This window comes from Daucus carota, chromosome 7 (assembly GCF_001625215.2).
Source record: "Daucus carota subsp. sativus chromosome 7, DH1 v3.0, whole genome shotgun sequence".
Lineage (NCBI taxonomy): Eukaryota > Viridiplantae > Streptophyta > Magnoliopsida > Apiales > Apiaceae > Daucus > Daucus carota.
This window is the reverse complement of record NC_030387.2, coordinates 35,292,753-35,312,642: the sequence shown is the minus strand read 5'-3', so window position 1 is coordinate 35,312,642 and position 19,890 is coordinate 35,292,753. Positions and strand designations below refer to the sequence as shown.

The 19,890-nt window shown below is 33.5% G+C and overlaps 1 protein-coding gene across 3 annotated transcripts in view; it reads left to right on the top strand.

Moving 5' to 3' along the window:
* Positions 1 to 19,890, top strand: part of LOC108194962 (uncharacterized) — a 32,609-nt gene extending 12,719 nt beyond the window's left edge. Inside the window, exons 13-36 of one of the 3 annotated variants that reach the window (XM_064081112.1) lie at positions 753 to 847; positions 4,071 to 4,219; positions 4,708 to 4,760; positions 4,857 to 5,070; positions 7,868 to 8,287; positions 8,400 to 8,677; positions 9,002 to 9,087; positions 9,244 to 9,330; positions 9,475 to 9,733; positions 9,821 to 10,243; positions 10,337 to 10,433; positions 11,472 to 11,788; positions 12,555 to 12,671; positions 12,848 to 13,015; positions 13,948 to 14,076; positions 14,170 to 14,259; positions 14,433 to 14,539; positions 14,623 to 14,771; positions 15,538 to 15,620; positions 15,699 to 15,794; positions 15,879 to 16,001; positions 17,273 to 17,356; positions 18,930 to 19,070; positions 19,524 to 19,890. In XM_064081112.1, the coding sequence (XP_063937182.1) occupies positions 753 to 847; positions 4,071 to 4,219; positions 4,708 to 4,760; positions 4,857 to 5,070; positions 7,868 to 8,287; positions 8,400 to 8,677; positions 9,002 to 9,087; positions 9,244 to 9,330; positions 9,475 to 9,733; positions 9,821 to 10,243; positions 10,337 to 10,433; positions 11,472 to 11,788; positions 12,555 to 12,671; positions 12,848 to 13,015; positions 13,948 to 14,076; positions 14,170 to 14,259; positions 14,433 to 14,539; positions 14,623 to 14,771; positions 15,538 to 15,620; positions 15,699 to 15,794; positions 15,879 to 16,001; positions 17,273 to 17,356; positions 18,930 to 19,070; positions 19,524 to 19,862 (4,104 nt within the window). In that variant the 3' untranslated portion in view covers positions 19,863 to 19,890. Of the gene's footprint in view, positions 1 to 752; positions 848 to 4,070; positions 4,220 to 4,707; positions 4,761 to 4,856; positions 5,071 to 7,867; positions 8,288 to 8,399; positions 8,678 to 9,001; positions 9,088 to 9,243; positions 9,331 to 9,474; positions 9,734 to 9,820; positions 10,244 to 10,336; positions 10,434 to 11,468; positions 11,789 to 12,554; positions 12,762 to 12,847; positions 13,016 to 13,947; positions 14,077 to 14,169; positions 14,260 to 14,432; positions 14,540 to 14,622; positions 14,772 to 15,537; positions 15,621 to 15,698; positions 15,795 to 15,878; positions 16,002 to 17,272; positions 17,357 to 18,929; positions 19,071 to 19,523 lie in introns of those variants that run through there. The other 2 variants (XM_064081111.1, XR_010285545.1) reach the window with 2 other exon arrangements.

Sequence of the window (19,890 nt, the reverse complement as noted above, 5' to 3'; positions counted from 1 at the left end):
TTCTGATATGTGTGTGTGAGGTCTTATTCTACTACAAACTCTCTTATTCTACAAACTACAACCCAACAGGAATATCACTAATTTCTCCACCTCGACCTCTGCCACCCCCACCTCCTTCATCTCAACCCCCACCTCTGCCAGGGTTGGTTTGTATTTGATCACTAGCCTATATATATATATATATGTATGTGTGTGTGTGTGTGTGTATATATGGTCAGGTTCCAGAGAGAACCATTAGGGAGACTGGGAGAGAACCCTTAGAACCATTACCTTATTTCTAGTATTAGTTAGGGTTCTGCAGCAGAACTGCACATGAATAAAATTCTTATTTATGTATTTTATTTTGAAATTACTTTTGAACACACACAACGGTGCAAAAAAACATGTATTTAGATTTATATCTTGAAAATCTATGAAAAATATAGGGTTCTGCAGCAGAATCTTAGTGGGTTCTATGGTTCTATTTTAAACATTGGTTCTCTTTTGAGCGCGACCCTATATATATATAAATTTATGATTTGATGACGTAAATAATTTTTTTTAGGAAATGGCTAATTATATGTATTGAGACTTGTTCAAGTAATTCTAAGTGGTGGACTGGTGGTAACTATATAAATATTGTAATTTGAGAACTAGCCAACTTTTTGTGCATAATTTATTTTATATAATTAAAGCAAAGTGAGTTGCAGTGATAAATTATCCCAACTGCCACCCCCATATGCTTCTATAGTGATAGTTTTTTCAATGAACAGGTGGAGAACCAATCAGGCTTGACTCTACTTTGTCACTTTCATCAGAACCAATATGCTTCAATAGCGAGAAATCAAAGCAGTATGGTTTTCTTAAGGTGCGTCCATCTTATATTGTCTGACATAAGTTCTATTTTATATTCTGGTAAGCAATAAGGTAAACAAATTCACTTGATGCCAAAGGAACCCACTCCTCACCCAAGAAGCATATAGATATTAAAAACATACCTCTGTCAAAACCTCAGTGTATCAATTCAATACTTCTAAACAGGTATCTTTGCACCAGGCTCCTTAAATCATGCTTTGTTGATGCCGCTTTGGTTAGAAAGCCATGCTAATACGAAGACTAAATATGCAAACAAAAGTGACTCTTCGCCATAATCCCAAAGTGCTTGATGTGTTGTAATAAAAACTAGTAAAAGAATGATTTATTAAATAAATAAAATACGAAGATAAACTTGAGTGGATGAACTGCAGAATACCCACAACCCCAAGATTTCCAGCTCATGGAAGAAAAATTGTGGATCGCAAACCATAAAAGAGGGTTAATTTAATATTCAATAAATATCTCTAAATCAAGTATAGTCAATATATATGTTATTCCTGAAGTAACCCACCCACCCAAGTTACCTACTATGCCATTTAGTTAAGCCAAACCTTAGTTAATGTCAATTGTACTTAAGGTCATTAATGTCTTTTACCCATTTATTTTTCGGGTTAATAGGCTAAAACATGATCGATCTTGACCAAAACTTGCAATTGGGTTACCGAACTCAAAAAACATGCATTTACATAATTGAAAAAATTAAAACTTGCATTTAGGTAACTATCGTTAACATCACTAACAGAATAAAAACTAAACTTGCAACTAATAAAACTGAACTCAACCCCAACTTGCATTTTACATTACTAGGTTAATAAACATTTGTAACTATGGGCACCGAATAAAAATAAACCTGCAACTAGGGTACTGAACAAAAATAAACTTGCAATATCTCTAAGTCTCTCTCATCTCTCAATCTCTCTTAATCTCTCTCATCTCTCAATCTCTCTCATCTCTTAGTCTCTCTCCCCTCTCCCAATATCTCTCGATATCCCTCCTCCATCAGTCTCTCCTCTCACAATCTCTCACAATATCTCTCATCTCTTAATTTCTCCCAATCTCTCTTCTCTTTCAGTCTCTCTATCTCCATCCTCTCTCAATCTCTCTCTCCTCTCACAATATCCTCTCAATCTAATCTCGAATACAATAATATAATTTCAATATAATTATCTTTTACGTTATTTCAATTATTAATTTTTATATAAAAAATTAAATTAAAAGTATTAAATTTAATTGAGTAAATTAGGTATATAAATGAAAATATGTGATATTTTATAATTTTTTGACTTTGATTACTTAATTGCAAGTTAGGGATAAGTTCAGTTATTCTATTGCAACTTTTTATTAATTCAGTTAGTTAATTCCAAGTTTATATTAGTTTGGTTAGTCGAGTGAAAGTTTTTTGAGTTTAGTAACCCAATGTGTAAGTTTTGGGTTAGTTCAGTAATGTTTTAGCCTATTAACCCTTTATTTTTCTCTCTCCACTCCTCTCACTTCCCCATTTCCTAATTATCCATCCACTTATTCTCTCTTTCCCCTTTCCTAATTACCCATCTATTTACACTCTCTCTTCACCATTTCCTAACTACCTATCCATTTATTCTATTTCTTCCCTATTTTTTAATTATCCATTTATTCCATCCACATATACTGTCCCCCAAATCTTATCATTTCACACTTTTTTTTTTATATTTTTTTCTTAGAAATTATTAATTAATATCAATATCAATATTCAATCAAAAGATATGTACTCACCTTTCTCGATTACTAACCAAGCTTATGTTAATTACTATTATAGCAAATGATGGTTCATTTTTTTTTTTTATCAATAATGTGTTTTGTATTTCTATTGTATTCACCTACTTATCTTCGCCATTTATATCCATTTGAAATGCGACTATATTTGTCTTCCTCATCAAATTTTCTACAATAACTTTGTTTTTTTTCAATTTGTATAATTTTACACGAAATTAACCTAAAATTAAATGCAATAAATTTTACATCTATTAATACATTATATTTTATATCTGTCATCTTTAAATTTGGGTCAAATCTAGTATCCATGAATCTTTAATTAAAATCTTATTGTAATATTTAAAATTTGTATTCTATAAAAATAATCAAAATTTACATCAATTATTAAAAATCTAATTAAACTACATTCGACAAAATAAATAAGTATTACAATTAACTAACTATACCCTAAATTTAATTGTTATAAATTTTACATCTATTAGTATATTATATCTTATATCTGTCATCTTTAAATAAGTAGTACCATTGTCTGTTTAAATAGTAAAATTTCTGTCAAGTGATATCAGAAGTCACTTCCACTTGCTTAATCTAAAATCTTTTAGTAAGGAAGTGGATACTTGAATATTATGGTGTATATCAAGGTGAGGTGATGAACTGAATATGGCATTTCGTCGGTCAAATTAAATTGCAAAAATTAAACTTTTTATTAATTGAAAATGACTGATTGCAAATAATTCAGCACTATTAAGTTACAAACTCTCATGAAACCTCAAGGTCTTAGGATGTGGGTTTAATAAAATCACATATTATTTCAAAACTCTTCACTCAAAATTCCATTTTTTGGGTCGAAGCCTGGATCACTTGGTGCTCATCTTTGAGGTGATTATTTACTATTGTGTTTGAAATATGTATTTGAGAATTTTCGGGGGATGGGAGGGTTCAAGTTTGAAGCACACTGGGCTATGATACCATGTTAAGTTACCAAATCTATTGAAACCTTAAGGTGTTAGGAGGAGTGCTCAATGTGATTATATTTTTTTAACAAGCATTTCTGTGTCATGTATTAAGCATGAGTAGTTGATGATAGACGGAAATTAAGCAAGATCTCCATGGCTCTAAACCTATATAGTTGCACCAGATAGAAGATGAAATATTGGAGTGGTGTGCTCGTTTGTACAACACTGAAGAGGAAATCTTTGTGTAATTGAATTTTAAATTGATATGCTATATCTGTTCTGACCCGCTAATGTTTTTATTTATCCATTAAATAAGATACTAATCCTTGTTGTGCACTTTGATACTATAACTTGAAGAAATGTTATTTTTGCTGTTTAAGTTTGTCACTTTTAAGTATTGTTTGATATTGGCCGTCACATCGGTTGATAGAGAACCTAACTGACTATAGAGTGTAGAGTAGATAGTATGTTGCTGATAATGATTTTAGATTTTTACATATTTTCAAGGCATTTGGCTTCGGTAAGTCAAACTTCCGATGCGTCTATCATCACAGTACAACTTACAGACCAGGGATCGTTCATGACTTCTCCGGTTCACATTTCACTTTCGGAAGCTAAAACGTTTGCTTGGCGGACACGCATAGTTTCATCACAAGGTGCAGTGAGTCTTCGTGCTCTCAATAAAATGTCGTAATATCATTTGATCATAATTTTTTTTGTGAATGCCTTTATTATAGTGTATAAGCCTATACGGACATCCAGCAATTCACTTGCATTAATGTTGCAGTTATTGATCGATTTAATTATTATTTACTCTGATGCAGTCTAAAATTTTGATTTTGTTCTTTACGCCTTAAGGAGCTGGTGGGGATATATAATGTCCTTTTCTAGAGAAAGTATTCCTAATGGTTGCCTTGTATTTTCTATATTTTTATTATATTAAATTAAAAATTCACCTAAAAAACTTGCTCATTTAGGGAAGTGATGAATATCTTAAATAAATTTATCAGTTATTCATTTCTTGTTAGTGTTGTGTTAAAGGCTTTACTAAAGTTCTCATTCATTTTATAGTAATTGGTTTCTCTAATCAGCAGGGATCATGAGATGGATTTTAAGTCTCTGACTAATTTACATACTTCCACAGGGTCTAAAACTTACCCGGGGCCATTTATTGTGGCTGAAGTTTCACAAAGAGGGGTGAGCTCACAATTGTTTTGTGAAAGAATAAATTGGAACGCTGATAAGATATAATTGTCATCATTGTAGTCTTCATTGAATTTTAACATTATGCAGGATGAGCTGTCTCTTGCGGTTTCTCCTCTATTAAGAATACACAATGAAACCGACTTCTCTATGGAGTTGCGATTTCAACGACCTGAACATAAGGAATCTGAATCTGCTTCTATAATACTCAAGGCTGGGGATGCAATTGATGATACTTTGGCAGCTTTCGGTGCCATCAATTTGTCTGGTGGAACCAAGAAAGCATTGGTGTCTCTAAGTGTTGGTATGTGTTTAATTCACACTTCATTAAGAATATTGTATGACATTTTTTAATTATGTTAAGATTTTAATTACTGGAAAATAGTAAAAAAAAAATGGCTTGGTTGCATCATATGACGCATCATGAATACTAGATTTGTCTTCACAAATGTGAATTCTTTGACTTGCAAAACTCTAAATGTAACTAGCCGAACATATTTGCACCTCTACCTGGAAGTGGACAAATAGTTAAAAGTTATGTACGTCATTGGTGGATCTCAAAATATTATGTGAAGTTTAATTTCATGACATTTTGATGAAAGTTTTACTGAATACTTCATATATATATGTAGTGCATTATTTACAAGATTGTAATGTGTATAGTGAAGAAAATAAAGTAAAATTATTGTATTTTTCAATTTTACCAGAAATGAGTGCGTCCACAGAAAACTCTTAACAGTTTAACAACTAAAATCAACAAGTTAATGCTCTATCGCATCACTGTACTTGAACAGAAGTTTCAGTTGGCCTACTGAGTGAAAAAAAATCAATTAAATAATTAAGCATCTAAAAAACTTACAATGACGAGATTAAGCTTAAGACAATTTTCAGCGTCGTTAATAGTCATTGACTTTAATGGGTTAACGTTAACTTTTAGATTGTGTCTCCCACATTGCCCCGGACTCGGTTGGTTTTCTAACCGCCCCAATATTAATCCAACCTATTCACATATAACCCTTCCCTAACATACCCTAATTGCCACAAGACATGAACCCCCAAAGAATCGGTTTTGCAAGTGCGTGAGTTTAATTTGTGTTGGTGAAATATGCTAACTGGGAGGTCGTGATTGGGGTTGTCGAAGGAGGATGATTGGGGTGGCGGGTCAGGTGAATGGAGAAAAAAGGAGGGAAATGGACAGTGATAGGTGGCTGATGGGGGTCAAAGCGATGACGGCAGGGAGATGGTTAAGAAGTGGTGCTTAAAAGGGAAGGTGACACCATTAACCAGAACTGGGAGGCAGGGAAGAGATTAAGTTGAGGAAGACAGGGGCGAGTTTTGTTGAGGGTTGGTGTTGTTGCAGCTAGTCGGAACTTTGACCAGTCGGGGCTGTTGTTGTTCAACGGCTCACTCGTGGGAGAGGAAAAGAAAAGAAAGGACTGAAGAGGGGGAGGGAGATGGAGAGAGAGATGTTGTTCAGTTGGTGGCTGGTGGCGGTGGAACCGCCACCGTGGTCGAGATGGTGGAGCGGATTTTCGGAGATTAAAGTATTTAGTCCACATAGGATGTCTCTGTTTAACTTTTAACAGAGACTAACGGAATGACCTTTCTGCAAGTTTTAAATGGTACAATTAGTTGACTGAAAGTTTTTTTCACTTGGTAGGCCAACTGAAAGTTTTGGTCGAGTACAGTGATGATATAGAGCATTAACCCTAAAATCAACATAGGAGACTAGGAGGATTTGAATACCCTTGTTTGTAGCTATTTTTTGTTAAAAGCAAAGCTATTGAAATGCACATAAAAGATAATAATGAACTGTTTTTTCTTTAGGAAGGTAACGTAAAGCTGAGAATAGTGCCCTGTTTGTTTCTCTGATTCCTAGCCACATACTTTTGTTGGATGTGAAACTGATTCCTGGTATTGACAACTTTTAAAGCCAGATTGCCAACTCATGTTTAATCCATGTATTAGAAAGTATCATAAGAAATTATTTTATGTATGAATTTGTAAAAACATGATCTATATAGAGTTAATTGCAAAACGCCACCCGCTGGATTTTCGAAAAAGCACTTTATGGCCAATACTTTGTATAATTGCACTGTGCACCCTGTTGGTACGTTAGGCTCGTCACTTTGCACCATTTCCTTTAATTTTGACCGTTAACGTTAAAAGTCTCAGGGGTAGTGTGGTAATTTAAAAAAGTAATTATAAATAGACCTTTATTTAATTTTTTTGACTCTTTAAACGATATTTTTTGAAAAATCTTAAAGAACGAAAGTTGTAGAGAATGAAAAGATCCTTTTAAATGATAAAATTCAAAATCTTTAAAATCTTTTTTGTAATTTTTTAATAAATTACAAAAATTAGAGATCTTGCAAAAATTTAATTAATTTCAGATTTCGTTGATTTTTGATGATTCGGAAAACACTTTCAATTGCCTACAACTTTCGTTCATGTTGTTTCCTCATATTATGTTTTGGAATATTTTCAAAATAATAAAATGTATTTACAACTCATTTTTTAGTTTAATATTCAATTAAAGTAGGTTTTAATTAATTCCAGCCTTCGTTATAACTATTATAATTTTGAACCTTATTATTTCAAAAAGATCATTTCATTCTCTACAACTTTCGTTCTTTAAAATTTTTCAAAAAATATCGTTTAGAGGGTCAAAAAAAATTAAATAAAGGTCCTTTTATAATTAATCTTTTAAAATTGCCCAAACTACCCCAGAGACTTTTAACTTTAACGGTCAAAATTAACGAAAAGGGTGCAAAGTGACGCGTCTAACGAACCAACTGGGTGCACAATGCAATTATATAAAGTATTGGCCATAAAGTGCTGTTTCGGAAATCCAACGGGTGGCGTTTTGCATTAACTCATTTATATATGTAACTAAATGATCTACTTTGGCTTTTATTTAGCGCTATTAGGCACATGTTTCCTGAACAGTCTTTTGCATTGTTGCTTATGTGCATAGCTTTCGCTATTCGTATATTTAGTTTTTCATCTCAACACCATATTAGTTGGATCTTTTTCATTTGAAGTTTGTGAGACTGTTCCTACCTTAAAAAAACATCCATCTCTTGCTAATTGACTTGCAGGTAATTACTTGTTTTCTTTTAGACCTGAAATTGCCAAGGACTTGAGTAGCCTCAGTAAATTACATTCAGTTGAGTGGTCAAATGACCTTAAAGGAGGAAAGGCCGTTTATCTCTCTGGGTTATTCGATAAATTAGGCTACAAAGTGAGGAAGGCATTATCTGCTGAGTCAGTAAAATGTTCCTTTAGTATTGCACATTGTTCTGTGAATTTTGAAGAGGGACATATGGGTGACGTAGACTTCCTAATTCAGAGCATTGGAAGGGATATTCCAGTTATACAACCTGATAGCACAGGATACACCTCCGGAAATAAGAATTCACATGTTGCATTACAAGAGCAGAAGGAAATTTTTATTCTTCCTACTATTCAGATATCAAACTTATTGCAATCGGAGGTTGAAGTGTTTTTGAGTGATAAAGGTACGGTAAAACAAATATACCTGACAATAAAAAAAATGAGATGCAAAATGCTATATATGTATCATGTAATCTCATACTATTTGTTGTGCTCAGCTCTATTATTTTGTTGCAGATTCCCAAAACATTATTAGCTGTGACAAGATTGGCAAGTTCGCTATTGTTCCATGCGGATCTACTTCTAATTTATATGCTAACCCTGCCACAATCTATTTCACTTTTACTTTGACTGCTTATAAATCAAGTTGCAAACCAGTAAATTGTGCTGACTGGGTTAAAAAGTTACAGAAGCAGAAATCTGATGTTAATAATCTGGACGTTGAGTTAGACTTTGGCAGTGGTAAATATTTTGCTCTCTTACGACTGGGTTTCAAGGATAACGGCATTCTGGAGGTACTTTTGGTGAATTTATTTTAATAAACATGTTGGATTTTTTGTTTTAGCAAGAAGATATTATATATTTGATATGTGTTTGATGTGTTCTGATACATCTTATTCTCTAAGGATCATGTCCTTTATATAGCCTTACAAAATAAAAACTGAAAAATGGAAATAAATGCAAACATGCCTGTCCTAACATAATTAGCAACATAACAATTGCCAACATATATCCTTGGACCGATTGTTGCCACCAAATCAGCCTCTAATAAATATTGAAGCATAATTTAACAAAGCAGCAATCTTGTGCTGGAAATCTAATGTTGTGCCCTTTTGCAGGCTGCTATCTTTACTCCGTACACCTTGAAGAATGATACTGAATTTCATTTGTTTTGTTGTGGACCAAATTCGAAGCCCTTGCCAAGGTAGTTATCTTATGTTTTATTACAGATAGTATATAAAAAGGAATGGTAGTTTCTCTTTTGTCAACTCAGTACTAATTAGCTCTGTTTTACCCTGTTTTCTCTAGAAATGTCTATATCTATCCACATAATAATGACGACTAACCTTCATATACACAGGTATGAAGCTGGAAATCTTAATTCTGAAATCCCTCCGGAGCTTGGAGCTTTACTACCTGCAAAGTCAACAAGCTCATGGTTCATTAAGTAATAAGATCTTCAATATCTCAAGCTTAAATGTCATTGCAACTGGATGCCAAAAATAGTTGGTTTTACTTGGCAGAGTTTTGCTTTCTGTATTATAATTTGTTTAATGGCTGGTGTTTGACTGTTTCCATTTGCCAACAATAGATGCAACAAGGTGTGCCTATTCTTGTTGGACGGAAACGATTCTCACACAGTATTGGACCTAGACGCTCTATCCGGCCTCACAGAGATTGACCTGGAAGTAGAAGGTTCAGGTTGCAGATTTGTTACAAAATTGGGCGTGGCTTTGAAGCCGTCTGTGGGAAACGTTATTGTCCCATCAAGAACAGTATCTATTAATCCTCGATATATTGTGTCCAATGAATCAGAAGAAATTATAATTGTCCAACAATGTTACTTGGAGGTCTGCTCACAAATAAGTTTAGTGTTAACTTATATATTTATATCTCAGTTGTATTTCACAATGTCTAAATAATTAAGTTTTGAACAGGATGAAATGCAAGGGGTTATTACTGTTAATGGCAAACAGAGAACAGCAGTACATTTGCGGAATGTAACAGGCAGCAAGAAGGAGATTGGTGTTTTTGACAAATTTCTCAGACATCATAAAAGTGCTCGGGATGACACATTACTCTATGTTCAATTTAAGCCAAAAGGTGCTGGGTTTGATTGGTCGGGGCCAGTATGTGTTACTTCATTGGGACGATTTTTTCTTAAATTTAAAAGAATTAAAGATTATCCAGCACAAGACATCAAGAATAATGCAACAACCCTTGATCATGAATATTCTTCAGTCCATGTAATGGAAGAAGATTCCACACTTGTTTTGCACTTTTACAGGCCTCCAAATACTAGTCTACCTTACCGGATTGAGAACTGCTTGGAAGATGCACCTATAACTTACTATCAGAAGGTTGTACGGGTTACCCTCAAATGACTATACTTGTTGGGATTTTATAAAATAAGTAGTGAAAGCGTTAAACATTTCTCTGTTGTTGAATTTCAGGGTACATCGGAACCTGAGGTAATTAGAGCCGGAGGTACTGTTAATTATGTCTGGGACGATTCGAATCTTCCTCATAAACTAGTCGTCCAGATAACTGGTACTTATTTCTCTCATTTTGTATGTTTGTTGACTTTTATCTCTAAGTTCCATCTGTAATATCATGTCAAGTTACTATCTCTCCTAAACCCATAAGGTATTAGGAGAAGGCTTGACTGGATCATGTCTCTTAGCGCTCTCCAATAATTGGAATCCAATTTTTTGGGATTGAAGAGTGGATCACAAAGGACCAATTTTAGAAGAAAAATCGAATTGGAGAAATAAAAAAAAACAAATTTCATGGATTCGAGAGGTCATTTTTAGTATTTAAGTTATATCTTTAGTTCTGCAAGTCAGATTTATAAGATTTCACGGCCCACACAAACTCACAAAATAATATATAATTCGGTGATGATTTAATAATTATATTTTAATAAGAACTGAAAATAACTAGAGAAAAATAATAATAATTTTATAATAAGAATCCTTTTTTTTTTGGCTAAATATAGTAAGAATCCTATTTAATTCACAAACCTACGTATATTTGATTTAGAACATAAAAAGTGTAAAATAAATTTATATTTAAATACTATATATATAGATATAATATATATTATTATATAATCTCAACCGTTTTTCAAACAATAAGATCTAATGGTTCTTAATTATTCTGCACTACTATACCAAACAACCAAATTTTCCTCCTTACACTTATTATATATAAGGATATAATGCTCGTAGTTTTATTTTTTATTACATATAACAGTGAAATGCTTGCAGTTTTATTTTTTATTACATTGTACAGTGAAAATGCTCATACTTTTATTTTTATTAGAAGAAGATAGAACATGCCAGGCGAAATTAGTTTGCATGTGTACTTTTCCATTTTTTATGTGATGAGTCCTTGATATGTTGTCTTATGCAAGAACATTTAGACATGCTTGACAGTGCTTTCCTTATAATAATGGAATCATGTTGACACCACAAGATTATCAAATGCTTGATAGTGCTTTTCTTTGTTGCTTTCTATTGTTTGGTGGTATCTCAATGAGTTTATAACCTGTTCTATCATTTATCTTCTGAATTTCATGTGTAGAAGTCCAGTTACTGCGTGAAATCAATTTGGATAAGCTAAGAGCATGGAAACCATTCTATAGAGCTGGGAAACAGAGAGGTTTGGGGTTGCAATTACCACTGCATAGAAATCCAGGACACAAGAGAAGTAGTTTTGGGCAATTAAATGGTATAGAGATCATAACTTCAGGGTTCGAAGTGTATGCAGATGGACCTACGCGAGTCTTGCGTATTTGCGAGTTTCCTGATAGTCATAAAGCAAATAGATCACTTTATTCTGGTGCAAAGATGCAACTAAGGGTTTTTAATGCTGCAATCAGCATCCTAGAACCATCTAAAAAGGTTTTTAAATGTTATATTTTGTTGGTACATGCAAGACCTTTATTAACTTTAAATTTATTTTAGTTGTAGTAATACCTTTTGTTTAATTCTGCCAACATGTCACCTTCTTAAATTATACTCGTAAGGTAATATAGGTATGATTATCTTATGGAATTAAATTTTATTAGTAGTGAATGTTCTTTGTTGGGAGTTATTTACATAAATGCCAATCTAGGATTTTTACCTATTCAGACTTTATGACTTGTTGAATATTTTAATGGTTCTCACCCTTGTACAACCAATACTTAAATCTATCCTTGACATATGGAGATATTGGCAACATCTTATAGGTGTAGAACTGATGTCAAAAAAGTTTGGGAAACATTGAGTTTTCACTTTCCACATTCGACATTGTAATGGGTTCTAGCAGTATAAGGAAATATTTATGCTGATGGTTAGCTGAACGGCTTTGTTTGTTAAGGTCCTTGAGCTGTTAGTTTTCAAGTTTCAGAAATAAGGTCTTTAATTAATTAAGGTTTGATGAAGGGAAAAAGCATTTTGTGGCACTGTATGCCTGAAATTGTTAGATTTGCCTGTCTGAAATGTATTATATTACATATGGGTTGGTATCCTTTCAAATGCCAACAAAGATCAGAGGTCTCACTTGCAAACAAAATAATGTGAAACTGGTCGCATTTTATACTGTCTATTCTGTTTGCGTGTCTACAAAAATTAGAGATATTGATTTACTTTTGTATTTTCTGTGCTTTTTTTTTTTGTATGAAAGGAGAGAGACACAGATGAGCTGCCCACCTATACACCAATTATTGTTATAAGGCTTGGAAATATGGATATGGATTCATTACTCACTAATCACCGTAAATGTAACAGTATCAGGGTGCAGGTAATTCTCTTACCCCCTCTGTAGTAATTACAAGTTCTTCCTTGATTCCTTACCATTAAAGTATTCCTATGTAACAGTATCAGGGTGCAGGTAATTCTTTTACCCTCTCTGTAGTAATTACAAGTTCTTCCGTGATTCCTTACCATTAAAGTATTCCTTGATATTTTGATATTCAGTCTTTGAGTGTGGACGAAAAATGGATAGGAGCTCCCTTTGCATCAATGATCCGCAGGCATCATTCACAATACTCCGACGCAGATAGCAGCATGCTTCATATTGTGTTCAATCTACTTTCAACTAGTTCTGAAGTTAAACATGTGGAGTACTCGTCTATTGTTCTTCAGGTACCAGCTGTGATATGCACTTGTAGCCTTTCATCTCCATCTGCCAACTATTTCTTTTATATCAATCAGTAAGAATCTTTGTTATGTTGACTTCTATTCTGTATATCATGACATATATTCCTAACGAATTGTCTTACAATCATTTGAGCAAGTCGATGCTGTACATATGCTCTTGTCTTATCTGAGTAAGCTGCAGATAATTGTCTTATGTTCTTGTTGCTAAACCTAAGATAAGCAAACCTTTTTTAGAGAAGGTTTTTGTCGGAAGCTGTTTATGCAGGGTTGTCATCTGTAGATTTTTGACAATTACAGTCAAAAATTAGCAGAAGCTGCTAAGGCGAACTTTATTCTGCAGAGCGTAAAAATCTGAGCTAAAATTACTAAAACCTTACAACTGAACTATAATCAGCAGAGATTGCTTAATTTCGTGAAAATAGCAGAGATGAGATATTTTCGTTTTGTAGAAGTCAAACGACTTCTTATGTTGTGTTTGGTTTGGTTGAAGAATTTGGAAGGAATGGAATAAGATTTGAACTGCATTATGTATAAATTTTCAAAGAATTTCCTTCCACATTCCATTCCTAACAATCTAGACTTGAGGTCAAACTCCCCAATTTGGGAAGGAATGATGCATTCTCCCTCATACCTATTTTCATGTAAAAACTCATAATTAAAAAAATTTCCCTCCCTCGTTGCTTTCCAAAACTTACCTCCTACCTCCATTGTTTCCCTTTATTAAAACTCATTTCATTCTATCCAACCAAACACAACATTAAAGCATGAAAGATGCATTATACATTGTTTAGTATTAGAAGTCTTGGTTCGCTTTGGTTAATTTTTGCTGAGTACTGTGAATTTCAATGCTCTGTCGGCAAGCGATTGCATCGAAAAGTTTTGCTGAAATAATGATTCTGTTGCTTCAATATTAACAGCCATTTGATTTAAACCTTGATGAGGAGACGCTTATGAGAATCGTTCCATTTTTGAGGACATCTCTCAGCGACCCACATACAAAGAGTCAACAATATTACTTTGATCATTTCGAGATCCACCCAATAAAGGTTTCAATCTATATTGTGTGCATGACAGTAAATATATATGTGAATTAAAGTCTTTTAGCAATGCATTCTAACGTAGTGTGCATATTTTTGAAGATCATTGCTAGCTTTCTTCCAGGGGAGTTCTATTCCAGTTATAGCTCAACCCAAGAGACTTTGAGGTCTTTACTGCATAGTGTAATAAAGGTTTGTCGCTAAAGATAAACTTGATAGTTTTTATTTTAAGAAACAATAGGACAAGGGAATTTATCAGTTTAATTTGCGCATAACATATATTCATGACTACAAGTGAAATGTACTGCTGCCCAACTTTGCTTCTTTTTCTGGGTCTTCACTAATGTCTTTTTGTACTTAATCAGATCCCTGCCATAAAACAAAAGAGTGTAGAACTTAATGGGGTCCTGGTAACTCATGCTATGATAACCATACGAGAATTGTCTATCAAGTGTGCACAACATTATTCATGGTAAGTATGTGATGTTACTTTTGTTGGATTTGCTATTTAATAATTTTATTAATGTTATGTTGTCTTAATAACTGGTTTTCTAGGTATGCTATGAGGGCGATCTACATCGCAAAAGGAAGCCCATTGCTTCCGCCAGCCTTTGCTTCCATTTTTGATGACTCTGCTTCATCTTCTCTTGATGTTTTTTTTGATCCATCTAGTGGTTTGATTAATCTCCCTGGCCTTACCATAGGTCTGGTCTCGATTTGTGTCTATTTTGTTTTGCTACTATAGATGTATGATTGTATATATATTACTTACCTAATTTAGTTTAATTTAAAATGAAATTGATATATGTTTGAGTTGGTAAAAGAATAATGTTTATTCAAGCTTCTATTGGGCACATGAACAATACACTAGAGGACTCCTTTCTCTTTTTTTTTTTCAAATATCATTAGGTTGGTTGTTTGCCTCCTAATACTTCCAAAACAATATAAAAGTTCCCTGATTATTTTTATTTGATCCAATGTTTCTTGGGTTGCTAATTACTACAGAGTATAACATGCCTGAATATAAAACGGTTCGTGGTGGATGAACTGGATAAAATTCTAGCCAATTGAGAGTATTTCCCTGTTAATTAAAATATCCTTAAGATTCTACTAGTATTGATGATTCACAATTTTCGTAATGGGTGGCAGTTCATCATCTATTCTTATTTCTGAGATGTAGTTGCAGCAGTTGGACCTTGACCCAAAATAATATGAATTTTATTAATTTTTGTGATGACACTATAAATTTAGTTAATCAGTATATGCTAAAATGGTTCTGGAAGAAGAAAGAAAGGGGGAGTGGATCTTTTTCCTTTAACAATTTCCCACTTTTTGTGTTAATACTTATTAGGTAAATTTTCAATGTCATGCCGAACTAGAATTGATCTGTGCTATTGTCTAGTAAATTATAATAATATATTAAATATCAACCTTGTGATGTGCGTCTGATGCTTGGGTGGTTGGCAACAGGAACATTCAAGCTCATCAGCAAAAGTATCGATAGTAAAGGTTTTTCAGGAACAAAACGTTATTTTGGTGATCTGGGGAAAACTGTAAGTTCATTTGTTATTTTGTTTTAATTTACTAAGGAAAGTGCTGATGTTAAAACATAATGAATTTTAAATGTGCAGTTGAAAGCAGCAGGGTCAAATATACTCTTTGCTGCTACCACTGAAATATCTGACTCTATTCTGAAGGGAGCAGAAACAAGTGGTTTCAATGGAATGGTAATAACCATCATCTTGGTTTTAATATAAAGTGTATTTTTGAAGTTGTAAACTTCTTGATTTTCATCCCTGTATTATCTTTAGGTGAGTGGATTTCACCAAGGAGTACTCAAATTAGCCATGGAGCCAACTTTACTAGGGACTGCTTTTATAGAAGGTGGACCAGATCGAAAGATTAAGCTCGACAGAAATCCAGGGGTTGATGAGGTAATTTAATGTAAACTACACGTGTATATGTTGTCTAGAAAAACTGCACAAGTGTATTGACTCATAGTTATCAAGTTGTATATACTATACTTGTAACACTTAGAATCTAACGCCTATGTTGTGAATAGAGGTTAGACATTATGACTTTTAGATATCTAGCATTCACGAAGATGGCATCGTAAAGGATGACTTGGCCTTAAAAATATCTCTATTCTATCTCTACATTGCACTAAAATTTTATCTGATGATGCTCCACTCATCCAAAAGTATCAGATGAAAAATTAGTTACTGTTTTGGTGTTAGCAGTGCAGTGCAAACTATAAAAGGTAGGCTCTTTTCCAGTCCTCATCTTTAATTGCTATCAGATGAAGGGTGTGAGTGTTTTTTATGGAAATAGTGAATGTATTTAGTGCTAGCTTTGGATCTTGTACCATATAGTAGACTGACGCATATGTTTTACTTACACAAAACTACAAGGCAATTGCTTTGACAAACAATTGTTATTATTATCTTTGAGCCAACCTAATGCAGAAAATCAAGTGTGAATGATTAGAATAGAATTATGGTAAAAGAAACAGTTGGAGAGTGGGTTTGTAGAAACCAAAGATACCTAACTCAGCTGTATAAGATACCAAAGATACCATTTTAAAATATAGTCAATCAATATAATCAGTACCATTGAAGCACAATGTCTTACAGGTTTGACAAATTTTACGTAATGTCTTACAGATCCAATTTAGCCAATCCTTTATAGTCAACACTGTTGGAGATGCTCTTAGGGTCTATTGTTCGATTCTCACCTCCCCCTCTCCCCTCCCTCCTACACTAAAAAACACGTTGACTGTAAAAATAATGGTTATTACAATTTAACCAAATAATGGTTTTGTTCTTAGTTGTTACCAACTAGGAGGGCAACCACAACCATTTTGACCAGTTGACCCCTTAAGCCATTGAGGTCTTTAGCATCCAGCAACAACTGGAAAACCTACCAACAAAATAACTAGCTTATTCCCTTAACTGAGACTAAAACATTGGTGGCCTATACTATTTCAAAGTGCAGCGAATCAATTGGATCATTTCTAGTTCAGATGGCCAGATGTAACATCGCGATGACTTTAGCAGTCATTCAATATTTAACCAAAAGAAGAGGTTTAAAATATATTCAAGGAGCTTCCCTATTATAGTACTGTATGCATGTCTGTATTGTTCTTTGCTGGTCGTTTGAGAGATCAAATATCACTTAGCCTGATGCTGTAGTTTGAATCGTGCAGTTATATATTGAAGGGTACCTGCAAGCTATGTTGGATGCTATGTACAAACAAGAATATCTTCGAGTTAGAGTAATTGACGACCAGGTCTGCCTATATTTGTATATATATATTATCTTGTTATTATGTCTTTTCACTTTAGCATGTGAGTATGTGACTAGCATTGACAATATGTTGCTTAGTCGCTGGTCTATTATGGTGGTAATCTTATCAAAATGGATAGCTGAAGAAACATCAGTAAGAGTTGATTTAAGTTATATTATTCACGTAAATATACAAATAAATACAAATGGCTAAGTTAAGTTATAATATCTTCTGAAAGCAGGACTTATATATTCAATATGATGCGCCAATCTTATCAAAATAAATACAAATGGCTAATTTAAGTTATGATATCTTCTGAAAACAGGGCCTATATATTCAATATTATGCGCCAGTAAATAATTTCACAAGGAATAGACATTATATTATGTTATCCCATTAGACATTTAACCTTGTGGTTTAAAAGTTTTTTATTCACCTGCATTGAAGAAAATGAATTTTTCAACATCTAATCTATTTACGTCGTGAGTGGTAAACAATGCAATTTTACTCATACCACATCATTATTTAAAGGAATTTTGTACACACTGGTATTACTCCTAGTGAGAAGTAGGTTATCACAGTAACCATGTGCAATACCGTTCAAGAGTCCCTGCAATAAAGCTTTACTTGGGTCTTAACTAATGAATAAACCACTATTTAGACACTTGTGCTCCTAATTTATGACCTGTGTGAATAAAGTAATAAAGTTTTAGCTGAAGCCTCTATACGGCACAGTAAATCAGCTGACTTGAGTAGATAGTTGATGCTTGATGTGTGAATAGTTTTCCTTTAGAATAGAGGCAGGACAGGCAGATTATAATTCCGCATTTTAACTGTCAGGAATGATACCATAGTCTAGAAATGATGCATTGACTAAAATTTTAGAGCTGGAATAATGAATAATATGAACTTTGTCTTATTTTGGTTAAGCCTACATCCCCAGCTAACTTGGCAACTGCAGCAACCAAGAAACAAAATGGTAATGAATAGGAATTAAGTGATTTGATAATAATTTTAAAGGATCTATCTGATCTTGCTAGGAGTCCTTGCATTATATGACAAATCATTAATTTTCTCACTAGTGGTTGCAGGTGATGCACTATAATAATGATGATTTAAATTTACCAACAAACTAGATAATTCTGAATATTCTGGATATCAAAAGCATATGTTTAAAAAAGAGTTTTCCTCCCAACAGAAGTAGGAAACAAAAGATCCCTAGTCTCTTGGTCCCTGTTATAGCTGTTCTAGCATCGCAGAATATATTTGACAAGATGCATATATATGCCATATGATACATAAATTGAGGGATATTATTATGAGATACATTCTGTACTTCAGGACTTGGATAAACAAGTCTAAACTACCATACTTATTTCTGATCTTTGTCCAGTTCAAGATGCTATATGTTTCTTGTCTTGTATTTCAGGTAGGCTTAAGCCCTTAACTAATTCGAGTAAAAGTTTTCAGTGCGAGTAATGATGTATTTGGCTTATATTTTTTATAAAATATGCTCACCCTTATGTTACATTATGATTATAAATGATAATATTATCACTGCATGATAAATAAACAGGTTATCTTGAAAAACCTACCCCCAAGCAGCTCTCTTATAGAGGAGATCATGGATCGTGTAAAAGGCTTCTTAGTGAGCAAGACACTACTGAAAGGAGATTCTTCATCCTATCGTCCTTTGCGTCATGTTCGAGGAGAAAGCGTAAGTAGAAATTTATTTGACGAACAAAGTTCTCTTTAAAACATCAAAATTATACTATACTGTCTATGGATAAATTACCCGGGGTCCAATATTTTGCTTTATAATGAATTAATGTTCATACCTCATTGAAGTCAATGTAAGTCCTTAAATTTTTAGACCCGAGTGTATTTATGTAGAAGATGAAATTTTATTAAAGTTACTGCATATAATATCTGTAATTTTTACTGGTCTATATTCTTTTACTGGGAATAGCTTGAGTCGTAATATGTAGTGCCCATTTAATTGTTGCCAAATATGAACTTGTACTTTATTTTTGCTTCCGGCCCTCCTTATAATATAGAAAAAAAAGGTTTTTATCCAAATTGTGCAAGGGATCATGGGGCCCATAAAGCCCATCATGTTTACATGCTATCATTATGTAAAGATTTAACATAAAAGCTTTTGAATTTGCAGGACTGGAAAATCGGACCGACAATTTTGACCCTGTGTGAGCACCTTTTTGTGAGTTTTATGATCCGTGCTCTGCGAAAGCAAGCTGGCAAGGTTACAACCAAAATCAAGTTGAAGGAGAAATTGGAAGTTACTGATGGAAAACCAATTGCCGACGCATCTGTTGGACAAGAACATAAAGGAAAGGGTAAGGTTATGTGGAGATTTGGTATAGGCAGGTTTGTCTTGTCTGGTATAATTGCATACCTGGATGGACGTTTGTGTCGTCGTATTCCTAATCCTATAGCAAGAAGAATAGTCAGTGGCTTTTTGTTAACTTTGCTTGACCAGAATGACCAATAATAATATACAGTACTTATAATTTTTGTCA